Raw genomic sequence first — 20,367 nt, forward strand, 5'->3', positions numbered from 1 at the left:
CCTTCAATACCTTACACAGAGACAAAGGGTTTAAATCGATTGAATTTTCAAATCTCCTATTTAAATTTATAGCTGGCAGACGAAAGTTATTTAATGACTTCTAGTAACTCAGAGATACAAAGCTGATCCCATATTGTGGAGCTTCTGTCTGACACGCTCCTGTCTGCTTTGTGCTGGGTCTCACAAACTCCTGTCCCTTTCCAGGCTGGATTGATGTCACCTGGGATGCTGGTGGCTCAAACTCTTACCGTATGGGCGCAGAAGGAAAATTTGACCTCAAGCTTGCACCAGGGTACGACCCTGATACAGCGGCATCACCCAAACCTGTTTCATCCACTGTTTCAGGCACAACACAATCATGGAGCAGCTTGGTGAAAAACAACTGTCCAGACAAGACCTCTGCTGCTGCAGGCTCCTCAAGTAGAAAAGGAAGCAGCAGTTCTGTGTGTAGCGTGGCCAGTAGCAGCGACATCAGCTTGGGTTCGACCAAAATGGAGCGGAGATCAGAGAGTGTAATGGAACAGAGTATAGTTTCAGGAACTGATGTCCATGAACCGATTGTTGTTCTCTCGTCTGCTGAAAACATGCCTCAAGCTGAAGTAGGGTCATCCTCCAGTGCAAGTACCAGCACCTTAACAGCGGACACAGGAAGTGAAAATGCGGAAAGGAAGTTAGGTCCTGATAGTTCTGTTCGTACTGCTGGAGAGTCTAGTGCCATATCCATGGGGATTGTGAGTGTTAGCTCTCCTGATGTTAGTTCAGTGTCTGAATTGACTAACAAAGAAGCAGCTTCACAAAGACCCCTTAGCTCTTCAGCAAGTAACAGACTCTCAGTAAGTTCTTTATTGGCTGCTGGGGCCCCTATGAGCTCTAGTGCAAGCGTTCCTAACTTATCCTCTAGAGAAACTTCTAGTTTGGAATCTTTTGTAAGGAGAGTGGCAAACATAGCACGAACCAATGCTACAAACAACATGAATTTGAGTCGAAGCAGCAGTGATAATAACACTAATACTCTGGGGAGGAATGTGATGAGCACTGCAAGTAAGTGATCTTTCCTTATGAAAGACAATGCTTTTCTCAACTCTTTTAAGTGGTGTAAAATAGAGCCTTTTAAATAGTGATTTATGTTTATTTTAAAAACTGAAGTTCTAATTGGTTTCTAGTGCTTTTGAATTATAAAAGTTTTTATGATATCAAAATAATAGTTGAACAGACTTCTTTTTATATTGAAGGGCTCAAATTAATTATGTTCTAAACTAGGGGCTCACTAACTGTCCCAAGGGCCAAATCCATCCCACCTCCTGTTTTTGAACAGCCTACTTTATTTTAAAATGGACAAATTCATGGCTATTTCTGTCATAAACTAAAGAAGCTTTAGTTTTTGGTTCCTAAAGTAACTATAGAGATTGTTTAATAAGAGGGAAATTTTAGTAGTTCAGCATACTTCATTGAAATTAGTGTTATTCTGATACAATTTTTGCTTGGATCTTGATTAAGTTAGTTTTAGTGAAGATAAAGCTTTGATTCTAGTGGAAGCAAATATTCAAAGTAATTTGTTTTGGAAAACACGACTGAAAAGATTATTTTAGTTCTTGTTTATATTCAGCCACTTTTAGTTATAGTTTGAAGATATCATAGTCATTGTGAAACAGTTTGATGTTAGGTCTCCCAAGTTAGTTTTAATCTTCATAGCCATTACATTTATTACTAAGCCTGCTTAAAAGTTGTTTTCCTTGTTTTGGTTTTTTTTTTTTTTTTTTGGTCTATTATACATATGGGCATGTTTTTTTTATTTTTAACTTGCCATCTTTTTATCTATAGCTTCTCCTCTTATGGGTGCTCAAAGTTTCCCTAATTTGACTACAACTGGTACTACATCTACAGTGACAATGTCAACATCTAGTGTTACTAGCAGCAGTAATGTAGCCACAGCAACAACAGTTCTATCAGTTGGTCAGTCACTAAGTAATACTCTAACCACCAGCCTCACATCAACCTCAAGTGAGAGTGACACAGGTCAGGAAGCAGAATATTCATTATATGGTAAGTTATTATAAATCTTAAGTTGTTGGTTCTTTTATATAGTCACTTTTTCTCTCCTGAGAGAACTTTAGACCTTTCTATATAAAAGTTCTAATTAAAATATGTTGATTTTAATTGCCATGATTTTATAATAAGCAGCTATGTAGTTTCTTTTATAGGAGAATCAAAAATGCAAAATAATTTACTTGGATAAGTATTGAAGTTTGGGGGAGGGGGGAGAGATTGGCAACTACTTTAGCAGGTATTGTACTTGAAATACTTAAAGAAAAGGAAAGAGAAGACAAAAGTGCAGGTAAATAAGCTTTGTTAAAGTATTATTTTAAAATTGACTTAGAAAAATTATTATATGTTTTTTAGCAGTTGATATTTCAATATTAAGAAGTTTTATTGTTTTATCTATTTTGTTTCCTACATTATAAATATGTTAATGGTTCTTCCCCATCCTTCCTCTCCCCCCCCCCCCTTTCCTCCCCAGTCCATATGATCTTTTACTTTTGTCAGGCCTTTTTTGTCTTTTTTTTTTTTTCTATTAACATCCAAATCTTGTCATTTTGTGACTTTGAGGTTTTTTATTTTAACCTAGTGAAATTAAGTATTTATTTATTAAATACCTGATATATGTAAAGGAGTGAGTTAAGCCTAGTATCAAATAATACTTCAGTAAAGATGAAACAAACAAATAAGTATATAAAAGAAGTGAAATGGTTATCAAACATGGTAAGTAGGCTAAGAAATTTAAAGAGAAGGGATCAAGATCAAGGAAGATGATAGAAAATTTGGTATCTAGACTTGACTTGAAAGAAAAGATATTAGCCAGATATTGAATCAAGGAAAAGTTGTTTCAGTCATAAAGGATTTAGTGTACCAAAGCAAGAAGGTAAAAGAAGTCACTCCATTTTGAAGCAGGGGACAATGTACTGAGAGATAAGACTAGAAACGTCACTTTAGAGCTAGTTTACAGAAACCCATGAATACTAAACTAAAAGGTAGTTTATATTTTATTTGGTGTGCATTTGAGAACTTCTGTTGCTTAAGTAGGAAAATGATTGAAGTTTGTACTGACCCTGTATTTCTATCTAAATTTAATCTTGTCACTGCTAGTCAGTATCTATAATGTCTGTGTGATTTTGGGCAAGTAATTTATAAAGCCTCACTTTCTTTTATAAAATGAAGGAGTTGGGCTGTATGATCTTTTAAAGTCTCTTTTAGCTCTAAATCCTCAAATTTTTTATGCTTTTCTAAAAGTTGCAGTATCTGAGTTGAAAGGGACTTCAGTGACTCTACTATAATTCTGTAACTGAACAAAAATTCCCGTTTACAACTTGAAAAGTCATTTAGACTTTGCTTGAAGACTTTTACTGGGGAGGAATTAACTGCTTCCCAGAGCAGCTAGCTCATTCCATTTTTGGGTTATTCTTATAAGAAATGATCTGGTATGTCTTACTGGATAAAGAATTGACCTTGTAGTCAGAAAAACCTGGATTCAAGACCTATCTTGTATAAAAGTGTATACATCATTTAGCGTTTCAATGTCCTAAGCCAGTAATCTCCAATCTCTTTTTCATATATTTATAGTGCTAAAAAAAAAAATCAAAAACATAATTTTTCAAAAAAGAGCATGTACCTTGTATATGAATGCTTATTTATTTTTATATTATGTGCTTATACAAATTTTAATACAACTATATTAAAAATTTTGGACATCAGAAAACTTGTGCAAAAATAAAAATTTAAAGGGAATTATACCTAAGGATGAGATAATATTTGAGCTTTGAGTCAGTATAGTGCCACTGGAGGACAAGGAGAGTGTCCTGGTCAGACATATTTTAAAAACATTGGCAGATATATGGAGGACAGATTAAAGAGGGGAGGCACTTGAAGTAGGGAGAGCAATTAGGAGGCTTTTGTAATAAACTAAGGGACAAGAAGTGTTGTGGTAGGAGAAATTAAAGAAATTGACAAGTTTTATATAGAGTCAAAGGAAATATGGAATCAGGGATCCTAACATCCCAAAATGATGGTATCTACAATAGAAATAGAGGAGGTTGAAAAAGGGATGTTTGTAATCACAGCCTTTCATGCTTCCTTATCTTGCGTTAGTCATTCTTTATCACTGAAAAATGAAAAGTATGGGTATAGTAGAGCTTTCCCCAGGCTACAACTTCTCCACACTGCAGAGGTTGCTGCTAAGAAGTACCTGCTAGTCACCAAATCAGGGAGGAGTGGGGTTGGGAGATTGTGGGGATTATAGAGTAATAGTAGAGAATCTGGCCTTCACAGCAGATGTGCATGACAGAATATGGTGGTTATGTTTAACTGCCCTGAGGCTGTGGAGAATGTTACACTTTGCATAAACTCATGGAAGTCTTTCCAGGTTTTTTGAGAGCATCCTGTTTATCATTTCCTGTAGCACAATAGCATTCCATCATAATCACATATCACAATTTATTTAGCCATTACCCAGTTGATGGGTGCCCCCTCAATTTCCAATTCTTTGCCTCCAGAATGGAGATGCTATGAAATTGTTTTGTACATATACATCCTTGTCCTTTTTGTTTTTTATCTTTTTTGGGGGAAATATCCAATATAGACTGGATAATGTGATGCTATCTTTCCACTCCCATCCCATTTTTTTTTTTATTTGTATTTTCCAATCTTGGGGCCTATTCATTTTGTAATACCTGACAGGTAAGCCTTTTCTCTTTGCCTTATGATGTCCAGTTCATCTTTTTTGGACTGTATATTTGTATATAGATACACATTTCTTTCTTGGATATAGTATTCTTTGATCTTCTATGTATTCTCATGTGGTAGTGATGTTGGAGTTATGTCTCTGAGCGACATAGACTGTTTTCCTGTCTATTTTCTCATGATCTAAACCAGGAACTAGCTCCTATCGTTCTTTTGATTAATAATTGATTTTTCTCTGCTTTTATCTTTTGTGTAAAATGTAAAAACACATACACAATCACATCCCAATACATATGTGAATAAATAGGCATACATGTGTATACATAGTATATGTATGTGTATGCATATATATTATATATATAAACATATGTAACAAGGGTGTATGTTAATATACTAATATAGGAAGAGACTAGGCTATACCTGTTAGGTTTTAGAAAAGAACCTCTACTATTAAACACAAGTTAAATATATCTGTTAAACACTTTTTTATAATGCAAAGTGTAATTATATTTATAAGATGTAATTTAACTTGGAAGATTTCTAGTTTGAAATTTTTAATGGTAATCTATTATGTTGACTCCTAGAGTAAAGAAGGAAAAAGAAATGCCTGTTATTTGAGTACCTTTTAGTACTTATTGAGTACTTCTACAATATGATGTTAAGAAAGGATAGACTCACTACAATTAGATAATTTCTTATTCCAATAGACCATGAAGAAAATTATATAAAATAATATATTTTTATTAACTCCCTTCTTTATTAACTACTTCATTATTGACTGTTGCATCTTGTCCTTGCTGTCTTGACTATTTGTAACCAATTTATCCTACAAATTCCCCTGCAATCATGTTTGGGTCATTTTATCCTTAATATACAATTTCATATTTTGTTCTTAGTTTTATCTTGTTTTATTGGACCATAGATGTATATGGTATTTTTTGTCAATTCACGATTTACTTTAAAAGTAAAATTATTATGTTATTCTCTAGATTTTCTTGATAGCTGCCGCGCAAGTACATTGTTAGCAGAGTTAGATGATGATGAGGACTTGCCTGAGCCAGATGAAGAAGATGATGAAAATGAAGATGATAACCAGGAGGATCAAGAGTATGAAGAAGTTATGGTACAGGAAATCTCTTGGCTTTTGTTCATTGATGTAGGAAAGTGGTGCTTCCAGGAAACATGCTAAATTAATAGTATTATAATAAAGGAAAAGTTCTCTTAAATGGAAAATTGGGGATTAAATAATCTTTTCCCTGAGCAGTGATGAATGTTTTGACTGATGGGTAAAAAAAATGTTGGATAATGAAATTTAAAGATTTATTGAAGTATATCTTTAGTGTACATCTCTTATGTATGGTTTAATTTAGTGTACTAAATTAGACTGTTTCATATTATCCAGCTGAGTCTAGTGCCTGAAAAATCTATTTATAGGAACTTGAAAATATTGGGTCTCCTTATATTAACTTTTCCATTTCATCAAATTTAATAAAAATGCATTTTTAATGGGGAAGGTAGTAACTATTTTTAGTGTTTGAAGCTTAGAAATGAATAATAAATTGGTTATAGATTTATGATCAGAATGGGTTGCTTACAAAACTATTCACTTTTTAAGTTTTTCTGAAAGTGAGTGACCTATAAAATTCCCAATTTTAATAACAGAGTGTGTTGATTGCTTCAGAGTAAAATTGGTCAGGCTTGGGGAAGTAGTCTTTATGTAATTAAAAATTTTTTACATTTCTTTTTTTAAGATCCTGAGGCGTCCATCCTTGCAGCGTCGGGCAGGTTCCCGCTCTGATGTGACTCACCATGCTGTCACATCACAATTGCCACAGGTCCCTGCTGGAGCAGGCAGTCGGCCCCTTGGGGAACAGGTAGACTTCAGTTAATCTATGTCTTTAAACCTTAGGTTCTTTTTTTTTTTTTTTTTTTAAATCATTATAGCTTTTTATTTGCAAGATATATGCATGGGTAATTTTTCAGCATTGACAATTGCAAAACCTTTTGTTCCAATTTTTCCCTGCCTTCCTCCCACCCCTCCCCCAGATGGCAGGTTGAGCAATACATGTTATACATGTCCAAACAGTTATTTTGCTGTACAAAAAGAAATGGACTTTGAAATAGTATACAATTAACCTGTGAAGGAAATCAAAAATGCAGGTGGACAAAAATAGAGGGATTGGGAATTCTATGTAGTGTAAACCTTAGCTTCTTGAACCCAAATTATAATATATATATATATATATATATATATATATACATATACATATATATATATTTTAAATTGTAACAAAATAGCAAAAAAAAAAAAAAAAAGAGCTTAGAATATATGCCATTGCTTACGAAAAAGTAGATAAGTAATATCTCTACAGAAAATTAGCAAGTGACATTTCCTAGGACACTTATATTCCTGGATATTTTACTTCCTTGGACTTGTGGCGGGGAGGGGACTTGTTTGGAAATAGAGGGAGGGTTACTGTTCTACTGGGAATAGCTGTGGTAGCTGAGATGCAATATTTTTCTTGAACTCTCATCTTGGCCATGAGGACCACGGAACCTGTAGTGGCAAAGTTTCTAGCATTTGGTACTTTGCTTCTCAAAGTCACATTTCATTAATTTCTGGGGCATGTTACAAAGCTTTTTAGTGTCTAAGTTAACATAAATGCCAGTAGGATATGTAACCATAACTTACTCTGGTTGAAATTGTTAAATGTTTAGCAGATTTTCTTTCAGTCCAATAACTATAAGTGGGGAAAGTACCATTTTTTTCTTTTGGACTAAAGTTAGAAAGTTGTGTTTATATAAATTTATGTAGTTTTTGCCATAAAAAATTTAGCAACATGTTATCAGGGCAAGCATTTTATTATTCACTAATAGAGTTAGTCAGGAATAAAAGGTTAGAGGAAATGAAGTAGGTTTTTGAAAGTATATGATAGTTATCATAATCTATCTTTTTAGTTACAGTCCAAAAAGAATTTGGCAGGATAATTCCTTCTGTCTTGTATATAATCTTTTACATATGTAAATTTAAATTTGCTTATTCTTTGATGGGACACAACTCAATTGTACTACTAAATTACCAACTATGAAGAAGCCAGTTTACTGCCCAGAAACATTTCACTGCTTCCACTTCTCTTTCATGCATAAAATTATTTCACAGGTAATGTTTGGCTGCATAGAATTTTTTTTTTTTAATTAGGAAGAGGAGGAGTATGAAACTAAAGGAGGACGTCGGAGAACTTGGGATGATGATTATGTGCTAAAACGTCAGTTTTCAGCATTAGTACCTGCTTTTGATCCTAGACCTGGTCGTACTAATGTTCAGCAGACAACTGATTTAGAAATTCCACCCCCAGGTATGTAGACAGAATAGTGTGTATTTTATGTCTTCTGATTAATTTTAATTTATTAGACATTAAATAAAATAGCTCATGTAGTGAGCTTAAAAAAAGGAAGTTTTGGTTTAATGTGTGAACTAACAAAAAATAGAAGTGTTTTGTTCTATTTGGTCCTGAAATTGTGAAATCATATCAATAGAAACATTTCAAGTACAAAATATTTTGATGAATCTGAGCTGTTGCTATTCATTATTATAAACAACAAGTTACTTTATGAAATCACAAATTTGTTTTTTGTTTTTTGTTTTTTTTTTTTAATTTATCCTTATTTTAAAAGATTTGTTTTCAAAAGGGCTAATGATGAACATGGACTCTGTTTAATTTTTCTGTCAATTTTATATAAAACACAACTGGGCAGTAACAAATTAAATAAGTACTATAAAAAGATGGAAAGGGCATTTTTGCTTAGTTGTGAAGGTAGTTGCACGTTTTATAATATAGCAATGTCCTGAATAAACTTGGCTAATCTGTAGTACACAAACATAAACATTTAGGCTAGACGGTGCCTGTAGATATGATTAAGTTTATCCCTTTGCCTTTAAAAGGTAATGTATTATTCATATAGTTAATATATGTCATAGAGAAAGGAGTAAGTGTCATTTCTTCCTGTTGGTTTTATAGGCTTTCTACTTTATTATGGTGTATGTTTTACTGTAATAAAATTTTCTCATGGTTTTCAAATTTTCTAGGTACACCTCATTCAGAGCTCTTAGAAGAAGTTGAATGTACTCCATCACCTCGATTAGCCCTTACTTTGAAAGTAACAGGTCTTGGAACAACTCGTGAAGTTGAATTACCTCTCACTAATTTCAGATCAACCATCTTTTACTATGTACAAAAATTACTTCAGTTTTCCTGTAATGGCAATGTGAAATCTGATAAACTTAGGCGTATTTGGGAACCAACATACACGTAAGAGATTTTTTGAGTTACATTTTCATATTATGTGATGGGAAATGACCCAAATTTGAACTCTATTTCTGACAGTAGTTCAGGTTGTTTTTTATGAACCAAAATTTGTAGAGTTATTTAAAAATACCTATTTGGTTACTTTTTTCTTTTAAAATGTATAAAGCATTGATTAATATGAAAGAATATCTTTCTATATTGGGGACAGCTAGGAAGTGCAGTGGATAAACTTCCTGGAGGACTTTAGCTGGTCCTAGAGTCAGGAGGGCCTGACTTCAAATCTGTCCTCAGACACTTAACATTTCCTAGCTGTGTGATCCTGAGCAAGTCATTTAATCCCAATTGCCTCACTACAAAAAACAAACAAACAAAAGAATATTGAAATAAGTTTTGTAATTTGATAGTTGACATTTTTTACTGTAAGTATGCATTATAAAAATAGTTATATACTACCAAAGTCTCTTATGGAATATTTCAGTTTGGGGAAGAAAAAAATAAGCAAAACAATATACAGCATATATACAATTTCTTTTTCTAGTCTCTGATTTTCTCCTCTGCTTCTCTTTCTTTCCCATATCCATCTTCTAATTATTGGCTTTTGTTTTTGAAAATTGTTGCTTAATTACAATGTGCTGAAAATGTCCTTTTTTCATCCATGCCTCTGGTTATTCTTTTAATGCAACCTCAATGGAAATAGTTTTCCATTCTGTTGTTCTTTCCAGTAGTTATCAAGTTCATTATTAGCACACTATTATAATTTAATCAAGATTTCTGTAATTGTTATTGTGTGCTTGGTTTGTATTCATGATGAAATATTCATTTCATACGTCTTTCTCTAAAATTAGTGACTTCTCTTGCTTTAGCCCCTAGTTTTGAAGTAACCTGTTCTGTTTTTATTCATAAAACTTCTCCCAAGATATTACATTTATTATCCCCCTCAGGATGTGGCCAAAGGGTGGGCCCTTATTAAAGTATAAATAAACTTCATTGGAAATAAACTTTAGGAAAAGACTTAATTAATTTGGATAATATCTTCATATTTAGAATCATGTACAGAGAGATGAAGGATTCTGACAAAGAAAAGGAAAATGGAAAAATGGTAAGAACATTTTCTTTATTACTTTTTTAAGTCTTTTTTTCTTGCTCTTAGTCAATAACCAACATGTTGTTTTTTGTAAGATGCACCATATGGGGGGAAAAAATTAATACTAACAGCATTTTAAATTAGGAAAAAAAAAGTTGTTACTTTTTAAATGCATGATCCTGAAGATATCATAGTGTGATGCATGTAAACATCTTAGACTTTACAATCAGGAAAGACCAACATTTGGTTCTTCCTATTGTAGGGTTGCTGGTCTGTAGAGCATGTGGAACAGTACCTTGGCACTGATGAATTACCAAAGAATGACTTGATAACCTACCTGCAGAAGAATGCAGACTCCGCTTTCCTACGCCACTGGAAATTAACCGGCACTAATAAAAGTATTAGGAAAAACAGAAATTGTTCTCAGCTCATAGCTGCATACAAGGTATATGTCCTCATCCAAATATTGTTCTCTTTGGGAATGGCTGTATGCTTCATTTTGTGGCTTTATAGGTTCTTCTTATAAGGAGGAAGATGATAATGGAGTGTTTGGGGGCAGCTAGTTGGTGCAGTGGAGAGAGCACCAGCCCTGAAGTCAGGAAAACCTGAATCCAAATCTGGTATCAGATACTTAACACTTCCTAGTTGTGTGACCCTGGGCAAGTCACTTAACCCCAGTTCCCTCAGGAAAAAAAAGAAAAAAAGAAGAAGAGGAGGAAGTGTATTTAGTTAATGATGTCCATGTTCCAACATTTCATTTTAAAATCTAGCCTTATAGGCCCAGATGTAAAATTTCTTATAAATGTGTACAACTTATTAGGAGTTATTTGATGGTAAAAGAAATTGATTATAGTTTGATTTATACAATATTTTTTCCTAGAAAGCATAACTTCTCTGTAGCTTTTAACAAAATAACTGTTTTCAAATGATAGATTTCACTTTTGATTTATTCTAAAAATGTGACTTAATGATTAATTTTACAAATTATTTCTATAGGATTTTTGTGAACATGGATCAAAGTCTGGATTGAGCCAGGGAGCCATTTCTACTTTTCAAAATTGTGATATTCTTAGTTTGGCCAAAGAACAGCCTCAGGCCAAAGCAGGCAATGGGCAGAATTCATGTGGAGTAGAAGATGTTTTACAGCTATTACGTATTCTGTATATAGTTGCAAGTGATCCTTACTCAAGATCTTCCCAAGAAGGTATGTAAGAAACCTTGTCTGGTTTCTTCAGCATCATTTAAAAAGCCAGTCAAGTTTTTATATTTTTATTAATGTTTACAGAAGGAGATGAGCAGCTTCAGTTTAATTTTCCACCAGATGAATTCACAAGCAAAAAAATCACTACGAAAATATTGCAGCAGATTGAGGTAATTACACCAGGCCAATGAACTATGCGTACTGTAAGTGCTGGGCTTTTGAAGTCCTTTCTTTGATATGTTCTTCTCTGCCTGATTTCTTTATAGCTGTTTTTATTAATTTTGACCTTGACACACTTTGCATTTGCTTAATTGGATATCAGAATTTACTCTTCTTGTTAATTCATATACAATATTCAGACCATTGTTTTGTACAATAATTTTCAGGAACCATTGGCACTAGCAAGTGGGGCTCTGCCAGACTGGTGTGAACAGTTAACCAGCAAATGTCCCTTCTTAATACCATTTGAAACCAGGCAGCTTTATTTCACATGTACAGCATTTGGAGCATCTAGGTAAGAAATAGATCTCCTTTTAAAAGATGTTTAATATGGTAATAGTATTCTTAAGAAGCAGTACCATAGTTAGGGCTACTAAATATTTATTGCTGTAATCTTTTAAATTTGTGTCTAAATTATAAATTTTTGTTTTGAAATATTCTTTAAATATTTGCTTTTGATTTGAAGAATAGGGTGGACAAGGTTTTGAATTATGCATTTGTTGCCTGCAGTAGGCTTACATAGAAGTCTTACATGTTTTCGTGGGACAGGGGAAGAAGACAGAAAAATACATGTTTTATGTAAAGGTCTCAGGTTTAAAAATACTTTTATAAAATAGAGTTGTGATTCAAACAAAGACAAAAATATGTTTTCGATTTATTTGAGGGAAATTATTGTTATGGGAAGACCAGATAGCAAGTTCATAGACTTTTTCTAGAAGTATATATAAATTCTAAAAGTTGATCAAAGAATTTGCTATGATTATATGCTGGTAAGTTTTTTACATAAATCAGAAAATGTAGGGGTTTATTTCAATAAATATGAATTAATTACTTAATTCATTTTCCATTGCAGGCATTACTTGTTTGTAATATTTTACATATCATAAATATAAAATAATAGATGGGATTTAAGCTTCTTGAGAGCCATACAGTTGTGTTTTTGTCTTTGTATTCCTCAAAGCTCATCATATAATACACAATTAATAAATGAATCACACTGAATGGAAGAAATCCTTACCAGCTAGATAATGGTTGAAGAGTGCCAGACATTATCCTTGCTTAGTGTCATTTAGTTTTCTGGGACATAAAATTTGTCCATTTATCCAGAAAGTGCCTTCCTTAAAGTTCCTTAGCATTTTAGTTATTAACAATTAAAATTATATTTTTGCCAAATATTAGTTTCTATTCATCTTAAATTTTATTGTGAGCTATACATTTCTGTTGCAATTAAAACATTTATTTTCCCAATAGATTTTCACCTCTTGTAATAATTACAAAATAAAATGTTTAAATGACAAATAATTATGGTACCCAGCAATTGTATACCTAAAAAGGTGGTTTAATCCTGTGGTTTTTCATTGATAATATGTTAGAAAAATAACATTACATACTTTTATGAACTGAGAGGGTTGAGTTAATGCTCTGAGTTGTAAATTTAATGCTTGTTATAGTTTCATTGCTCTCTCTGTTTTAGAGTTATTAAATGTGCAAAGGACTTTCTCTGTAACATGAAAAATATTCATATTTAATTACTTTGAATATTTTCTGGTGAATGGAACTATGATAATAACTCATTTGCTTATTACATGTTATAACTTCTGAAACATTTTTCTTTGAGTGTCTTATTTGAACATCATAAAAGCTATCAGATCATTGTAAGAGTTATCCCCATTTTATATTTAATTTTACATTTTACATTTGAATGAATTGAGATGCAAAAACTTTTAGGTTCTTGGCCATGTCACTTTATAAATCCCATATGCAATATTTAAACTTATGTCTTCTTCCAACTACCTCCCTATATGTGGTATCTGTGTATATTCATATATGTACATACATATGAATAAATATTTCAATATTTTATTTTATTTCATAGAGACTACACAGTAAATTTGTTGAAGAGGAGACTTGTAATACTTCTTCTCTTAGACTTAATGTAATGATTTCCCACGTTTCTTTTGTATTTTTGCTCTTGGTGGTAAAATTTCTACTTCTATTCTCTTTATGTATTTTAAAAAATGTTTTAACTAAAAATTTTTAATAGCATTGATAATTTACTAGTTCCAAATATGATACATCTGTACACAATTTTTTTCTTCTTCCAGAGCAATAGTATGGTTGCAGAATAGACGTGAGGCTACTGTTGAACGAACAAGAACAACAAGTACTGTAAGACGAGATGATCCAGGAGAGTTTAGAGTTGGTCGACTTAAACATGAAAGAGTAAAAGTTCCACGTGGTGATTCATTGATGGAGTGGGCTGAGAATGTTATGCAAATACATGCAGATCGGAAATCAGTTTTAGAGGTACAGCATTTCAATTAGATGGCTTCGTTGGTGGAAAGGAGTCCAGCTCCTTCACTTGTACATGTCAAAATTGAGAACCAGTATCTTTTCCTAGTATCACGTGGTTCATAATTGTAATCCTAGGACAAGAGTGGATTTCTGCTGTTGCTACAATAATTTCTGAGTATTAAGTTTTATGTTGACAAAGACATTGAAATTTTTTATTTTTAAACTAATTATATTGTTGAGTCTATGTGGTTTGCCTATCATTCAACAAAGTTAAAATGAGATGTGTACCTTCTTATCTATCTTATAAAAACATTTTGATAACAAATTTAAGCCACTTTCCCAATCTTTTCATTATTTCAGGTTGAGTTTTTGGGAGAAGAAGGGACTGGCTTGGGACCTACTTTAGAATTTTATGCTCTGGTAGCAGCAGAATTCCAGAGAACTGAACTGGGAACATGGCTTTGTGATGATGACTTCCCAGATGATGAATCTCGTCATGTAAGATCCATTTCCTCCATTTGAAATCGCTATCTTAGAATTACTGATCCATGAACGTGAGACCAAAAAGTCAGATATTAAGAGCATATGAATTTTGGAACCATAGGACTGCTATATAAGTAACAACAAACTTTTTATCCTCTTTATTAAGATGTCATTGCACCTGAATTGAAAAAATTTTAAACTTAAGTGTTTAATTTTTTAAAATTAAAAACATCTCCCCTCCTTCTCTTATCCTGTAGAGGCATTCTCCTCTCTCCCTCTTCCCCTTATTCTCCTACATTTAGTTTGAAATGACTTTTTGTTGATGCGTAACTTGACTTAACTGTATCTTGAAAAAGGATCTTTAGAGTTAAGGTTCCATGCCCTCACTACATTAGTGAAACTTTTGTTATTGAATATTGTGATATTAGCATTATTAGGTTCATGATTGTTAACATAATTCAGCTACTACAAATATTATTTTAGAATTTATTAGACAAAAGGCAATATTTATGGATACCCCCATTTTCTAATAGGAAGATAGGAGTCTTATATGTGATTCAATTATACTCTAATTATTTTCTTCTTTTTACAACAATCAGGTTGATCTTGGAGGTGGATTGAAACCCCCTGGATACTATGTACAAAGATCATGTGGACTTTTTACTGCACCATTCCCACAAGATAGTGATGAACTTGAAAGAATCACAAAACTTTTTCATTTTCTTGGAATTTTCTTGGCCAAATGCATTCAGGACAATAGACTTGTGGACTTACCTATTTCTAAGCCTTTCTTTAAACTCATGTGTATGGGTGACATTAAAAGCAATATGAGTAAACTTATTTATGAGTCACGAGGTGATCGAGACTTACACTGTACTGAAAGTCAGTCTGAAGCATCTACAGAAGAAGGTCATGATTCACTTTCAGTAGGAAGCTTTGAAGAGGATTCAAAATCAGAATTTATTCTTGACCCACCCAAACCAAAACCCCCAGCATGGTTTAATGGAATTTTAACTTGGGAAGATTTTGAACTGGTAAATCCACATAGAGCCAGATTTTTAAAAGAAATTAAAGACCTTGCTATTAAAAGGCGCCAAATTTTAGGCAATAAAAGTCTTTCAGAAGATGAAAAGAACACAAAATTGCAGGATCTAATGTTGAAGAATCCATCAGGTTCTGGACCTCCTCTTAGCATAGAAGATTTAGGGTAAGATTTATATGTATGCTTTTTAGACCTGATAAATTCCTTTTTTCCCTCCCTAATTTAGGAATTCCTGTTTATGGGGAAAATCACATATTATTTCTTGTCTTGTAAAGTCTTAAGTGAAAAAGTGTTAAATAAATGCCAGAAAAATTCTGTAGGATTTAAAAGTTTTTTTTTATTGGCACTTAGCCATCTACTATTGGTATAAGGATTGCTATTTCTGAAAGGTAAGAATATTAATCATAGTAATAGTTAAAAATCTCAAGTTCTAAATTTAGTTTATCAAAGGTCATAGTTCAAGTGCTTATAGCTTTGAGTTTTTGGGGAGAAGAAGGGACTGTCTTTGGACTTACACTAGCCTAAATTAATCAGATTGTTGATGAATCAATTTAGTATCTTCTTTTTTTATGGAAGGTAGGGATATAGTATGCTTGTATAGGAACCTTTTCTTTGTGTGACTGTGTATGGGGTGGTGGTGGTGATCTAAGTCTTCTAGTATCTCCTTATCCTCTAAAATCATGATACTTCTCTATAAGTCATCACAGGTTAATGTTTGAGATCACAGATTTACATTAAGCATTGTCTGCTTTTCAATGGCACTGTTGTAGAATTTGTAATTTTTTTTTTGCAAAGTTAATAATTTTTTCCTGTTGTAATCAGTAAAGTTTTAAGAATTTGTAGAATTGAAACAAGAGAGAAAGAGGCAGAAAATACATCTTTCACATTAGCCTCTCATACATTTATAATTAATGGAGTAACTGAAATGGGAGAAATTTCCCCCCCAAAATTGGCACATTGAAAATTAATTTGTTTCTTTTCAGAGCATCATATTGTTTTAACATTTAATTAAAATTATTTAAATTGAAGACATAAATAGTTTAAACTTGTCATTTCTCCTTGCTTTAGGTTAAAGAAAGTCATTTTGGGTCTGCAGTTTTGGGGGGTGATTGCAACCCAGTATTCAATACCCTGCCAACAATTTGGACTGGTAATGAGTCCTTTTTTCTTTTACTTTTTAGTTTAAATTTCCAGTTCTGTCCCTCCTCCAGAGTTTATGGATTTACAGCTGTGGATCTCAAACCTCGAGGTGAAGATGAGGTAAAAGTTTTGTTTCAATGATTAGCTAGACTTTGATATCTGTATCTTGGAGGGGAGATAGACAGTCTGTCTCTCTCTTTTCATATACATATATATATATATATATATATATATATAGTGCATTAAGAAATGCCTGAACTATCCTTTAATGAGTATAATAATAATTATATATATATATAGTGCATTAAGAAATGCCTGAACTATCTTTTAATGAGTATAGTAATAATTAATTTATTTTTTCTTTGTAGATGATTACAATGGATAATGCAGAAGAATATGTAGATTTGATGTTTGACTTCTGCATGCAGACGGGTATTCAGAAGCAGATGGAAGCTTTTAGAGGTAATTTTAATTGTCACAAAAAGACTCTTTGGGACTTTTTTTTTTAAGATTAATTGAAGTAAGGGAACTGAATATGTTGAAAACTTTTCTCATTTGTGGTTCCCTTTTCTACCAGAAACTCCTATTTAGTATCATTTGTTAATATTTGGGTTCTTTCTCTACCTCTTCCTTTATATAATTCGCCCATCCTTCCCCCTTCCTCCCCCTTTTTTGGAGGTTGAGCTAAATCATAGGAAATCTTTGGCAAGGTGCTGGGCTGGAGAACATTTGGTAAAGACTGGTGTCACTAAGTTTTCTTGTAAAGGCTACTGTCTGATTTTTTTTTGTAGGTTTCTTCATAGAGGGTTGTTCTTCCTCTCTAGTTCACCAGCACAAAAAAGGAGCTAGTGAGATTGAAGAGAACTGGGAAGAGGTTGTCAGAATATTCTGAGGGGTTCAGCCCCTTAGCCCCTGATTATTCACTGAAAGTTGATTGCTAAACCTTACATACAGAGTTTAATAACTGAATCATTATTCATCTATAAAATGGGCAGAACACCTACATTCTTCCTAGTCAAGAGTTTCTTAAGTATTTGTTACGGGTTAGGTACTGTGCTAATAAGCATTGGGAATACCTAGAAAGGTATAAGACAGTCCTTGCCCTCTTAATATAATTGGGGAAGAGACACATTAAAAAGGAGCTGAAAAGTGGGAGGGAAGATGGGAGAAATTAACTTGAGGAGCATGATGAAGTCCTGTAGTTGGTATATGTAAGAAATATAAGAATAGGGAAAGCTAGGTGGCGCAGTGGATAGAGCACCAGCCCTGAAGTCAGGAGGACCTGAGTTCAAATCTGGCCTCAAGCACTTAACACTTCCTAACTGTGTGATCCTCAGCAAGTAACTTAACCCCAATTGCCTTAGCAAAAAAAAAGAGAGAAATATGAGAATATCTGATTTGAGTTGATGTCATCTTTCAGAATGATGTTTCTGAAGATTATAACAATCCATGAGATGCGGCTGAGGTTTAAATTTTTGGCAGCAGATTAGTAGAGAAATTTTATGTAACTGAAGTCAGTTTTTTATTCATAACTATTTCCATATGTACTTTTAATATTTTAATAGCATATTCTTCAGGTATTAAAACTTAATAAACTTAAAACTTTGTTTTGAAATCAGAATTCAGAAATGGAATTTTCATCTTTTGTTAATGTTTTTCCCCCCTAAATTTGTTTATATGATAAAGATGGATTTAATAAAGTCTTCCCAATGGAGAAGCTGAGTTCCTTCAGCCATGAAGAAGTCCAGATGATTCTTTGTGGAAATCAATCACCATCCTGGGCTGCTGAAGATATTATCAATTATACTGAGCCTAAGCTAGGCTATACACGTGATAGGTATGTGCAAGAAAATTAGAACAAAAAGAAGAGATTTGCATCATAACTTATATAAGGCAAATGAAAATTAATAAGAAAGGTGCATTTTGCTATAAATTGTTTATTATGGATCTCTCTTTTCATTTGAAATTTTCTTTGTCATGAATTGTTCCTTGAGGTGTTAAAATCATTTATGCAAAAATTCTATTAATACAAATCATCCCCATCTCAACCCCCTATTATTGCCACTTTCAATCCTCTGTAACTCCGTTAGCAAGTATTGTAATCCAGATACTAAGGAATTGTCTCATCTTCTATCATTCTCTTCTTTTGCCTTCAAAGCAGTGATCTAGGAGAGGGTATTTACATACTGTTAGGCTCTAGGGATGCAAGTACAAATAATGACACATAGTTCTTATTTGTTAATTCTTAAGCTTATATTCTAATGGAGAAGATAAGTACATATAAAAATACTTACAGCATAAATAAACAGATAATAAATATTATTTTATTAGCAGTTAAATGCAAGATAATTTTGGAAGGAGGGCACTAACTTAGGAAGTTATCCTATCATCCCAGCCATGAGGAACTGCTATTCAGCAAAGATATTGAGACAAGATATACGAAATTATGTGTGAGGAACAAAGAGAGGGCAAATTTGGCTAGAAGGGGCAGTAATATCCAGCGGCTCGAAAAGATAGATAGGTTGTGGCCAGGTCGTGTAGAGCTGTTATCCTAGAGACAATAGGAAGCAAATGGACGTGATTAGGGAAACTATGTGGTCAAATCTGTGTTTTAGAAACTTTTTTTGGCAGCAGTATGTAAGATGGACTAGAAGAGAAGACAACTTGAGGCAAATATCAAGGACTTGACTTAATTTCATAGCTCTTAGTAGGGGTTCAATTTTAGAGATATTATGAAGGGAGAAATGGCAGAATTTGGTAATTAATTGGATATGTAGGCTGAGGAAGAGTGAGAAATCCTAAAATAACATTTTGAATACAGATTTGGTAGATTGGAAGGAAGTGATACCTTTGACAAAAATGGGGAAATTTGGAAGAGAAGAGAGTACATTGGGAAAGATAGGTCAGTTTTGGACATAGTAAATTCATCATGTCTCTGGAATATCCAGTTTGAAATGTCTCATAGACAGTTGGTAACATGGGACTAAACTCATGGGAGAAATTAGAGCTAGAGAGGTGTATGTATGTGTGTGTGTGTGTGTGTGTGTATGCATAGGTATACATAGGTGAATGATTAAATTTGCAGAGGGAGAGGAAGAGAGAAGACATTCTCTAAATGAAATCTTAGTGAATGAATGTTCAGTAACTGTGAATACATTAGGGGGTGGATCAAGAGAGTTTAATGTCAAAAAACAAACAAAAAAGACAAACACAGAAAAGAGAACATCCAAGAGGAGGTGAGGCTGGTCAACAGTGTCAAATGTAGCAATTAAATTTAGGATTAGTATTGAGGAAAACCCATCAGATTTGATAATTAAGAAATCATTCCTAAGTTTGGAGAGAACAGTTTTATTTGAATGATGAGGTTGGAAGCCACAGTGTAAAAAGCTGATGCATCAGTTCTCTCTGTGCAGAAAGTACATACAAGTAGCAACTGCAAATAAATTTTTCTAGGAATGTGAGCAAGAGAGAGGAGATAGAGGATAGAGAAAATGGTAGGATTTAGTGAAGATTTTTTAAGGATGTGGAAAACTTGGGAATATTTTAAAACCATAGGGAAGGAATAGCAGGGAGAATTGTTTGAAGTGATGAGTTAAGATGCAGTATCTGGAAAAGATAGGAGGGCCATAGGATCAAGTAAATTTGTCAAGGTTTTTGTCCTTGGAGAGGGGAAGTGAGCGAACCTCTTTGTCAGAAGGGAATGGAGGAGAGAGTAGCACATCATGGGAAGGGGTTTGAGATGATGAACATGGAAGAAAAGGAGCTCATATCTCATTGTGCCAGTGTATTGGAGGTCTTAAGGTTGGAATAGAAAGTTTGGAGTATCTTAAGACCAAGATGGAAAATGTTAGCAAAGCCCAGT

At 33.3% G+C, this 20,367-nt stretch overlaps 2 protein-coding genes across 6 annotated transcripts in view; one reads left to right on the forward strand and one right to left on the reverse strand.

The window, feature by feature from the left end:
* The window catches only part of HECTD1 (HECT domain E3 ubiquitin protein ligase 1), an 89,131-nt gene that overhangs the window by 66,863 nt on the left and 1,901 nt on the right, over positions 1–20,367 (forward strand). Inside the window, exons 25-41 of one of the 4 annotated variants that reach the window (XM_051977288.1) lie at positions 205–1,041; positions 1,822–2,043; positions 5,724–5,857; positions 6,486–6,608; positions 7,934–8,090; positions 8,822–9,044; positions 10,086–10,140; positions 10,388–10,570; positions 11,122–11,329; positions 11,411–11,496; positions 11,713–11,840; positions 13,651–13,852; positions 14,201–14,338; positions 14,923–15,530; positions 16,547–16,625; positions 16,874–16,967; positions 18,192–18,342. In XM_051977288.1, the coding sequence (XP_051833248.1) occupies positions 205–1,041; positions 1,822–2,043; positions 5,724–5,857; positions 6,486–6,608; positions 7,934–8,090; positions 8,822–9,044; positions 10,086–10,140; positions 10,388–10,570; positions 11,122–11,329; positions 11,411–11,496; positions 11,713–11,840; positions 13,651–13,852; positions 14,201–14,338; positions 14,923–15,530; positions 16,547–16,625; positions 16,874–16,967; positions 18,192–18,342 (3,628 nt within the window). The remainder of the gene's footprint in view (positions 1–204; positions 1,042–1,821; positions 2,044–5,723; positions 5,858–6,485; positions 6,609–7,933; positions 8,091–8,821; positions 9,045–10,085; positions 10,141–10,387; positions 10,571–11,121; positions 11,330–11,410; positions 11,497–11,712; positions 11,841–13,650; positions 13,853–14,200; positions 14,339–14,922; positions 15,531–16,546; positions 16,626–16,873; positions 16,968–18,191; positions 18,343–20,367) is intronic. The other 3 variants (XM_051977289.1, XM_051977290.1, XM_051977292.1) reach the window with 3 other exon arrangements.
* The window catches only part of AP4S1 (adaptor related protein complex 4 subunit sigma 1), a 59,598-nt gene continuing 57,653 nt past the window's right edge, over positions 18,423–20,367 (reverse strand). The window contains exon 9 of one of the 2 annotated variants that reach the window (XM_051977305.1): positions 18,423–19,056. The gene's annotated coding sequence lies outside the window, so the exon portion shown is untranslated. The remainder of the gene's footprint in view (positions 19,057–20,367) is intronic. The other variant, XM_051977304.1, reaches the window with a different exon arrangement.

The sequence above is a fragment of the Antechinus flavipes genome, chromosome 2 (assembly GCF_016432865.1).
Source record: "Antechinus flavipes isolate AdamAnt ecotype Samford, QLD, Australia chromosome 2, AdamAnt_v2, whole genome shotgun sequence".
In the NCBI taxonomy this organism is placed as follows: Eukaryota; Metazoa; Chordata; class Mammalia; order Dasyuromorphia; family Dasyuridae; genus Antechinus; species Antechinus flavipes.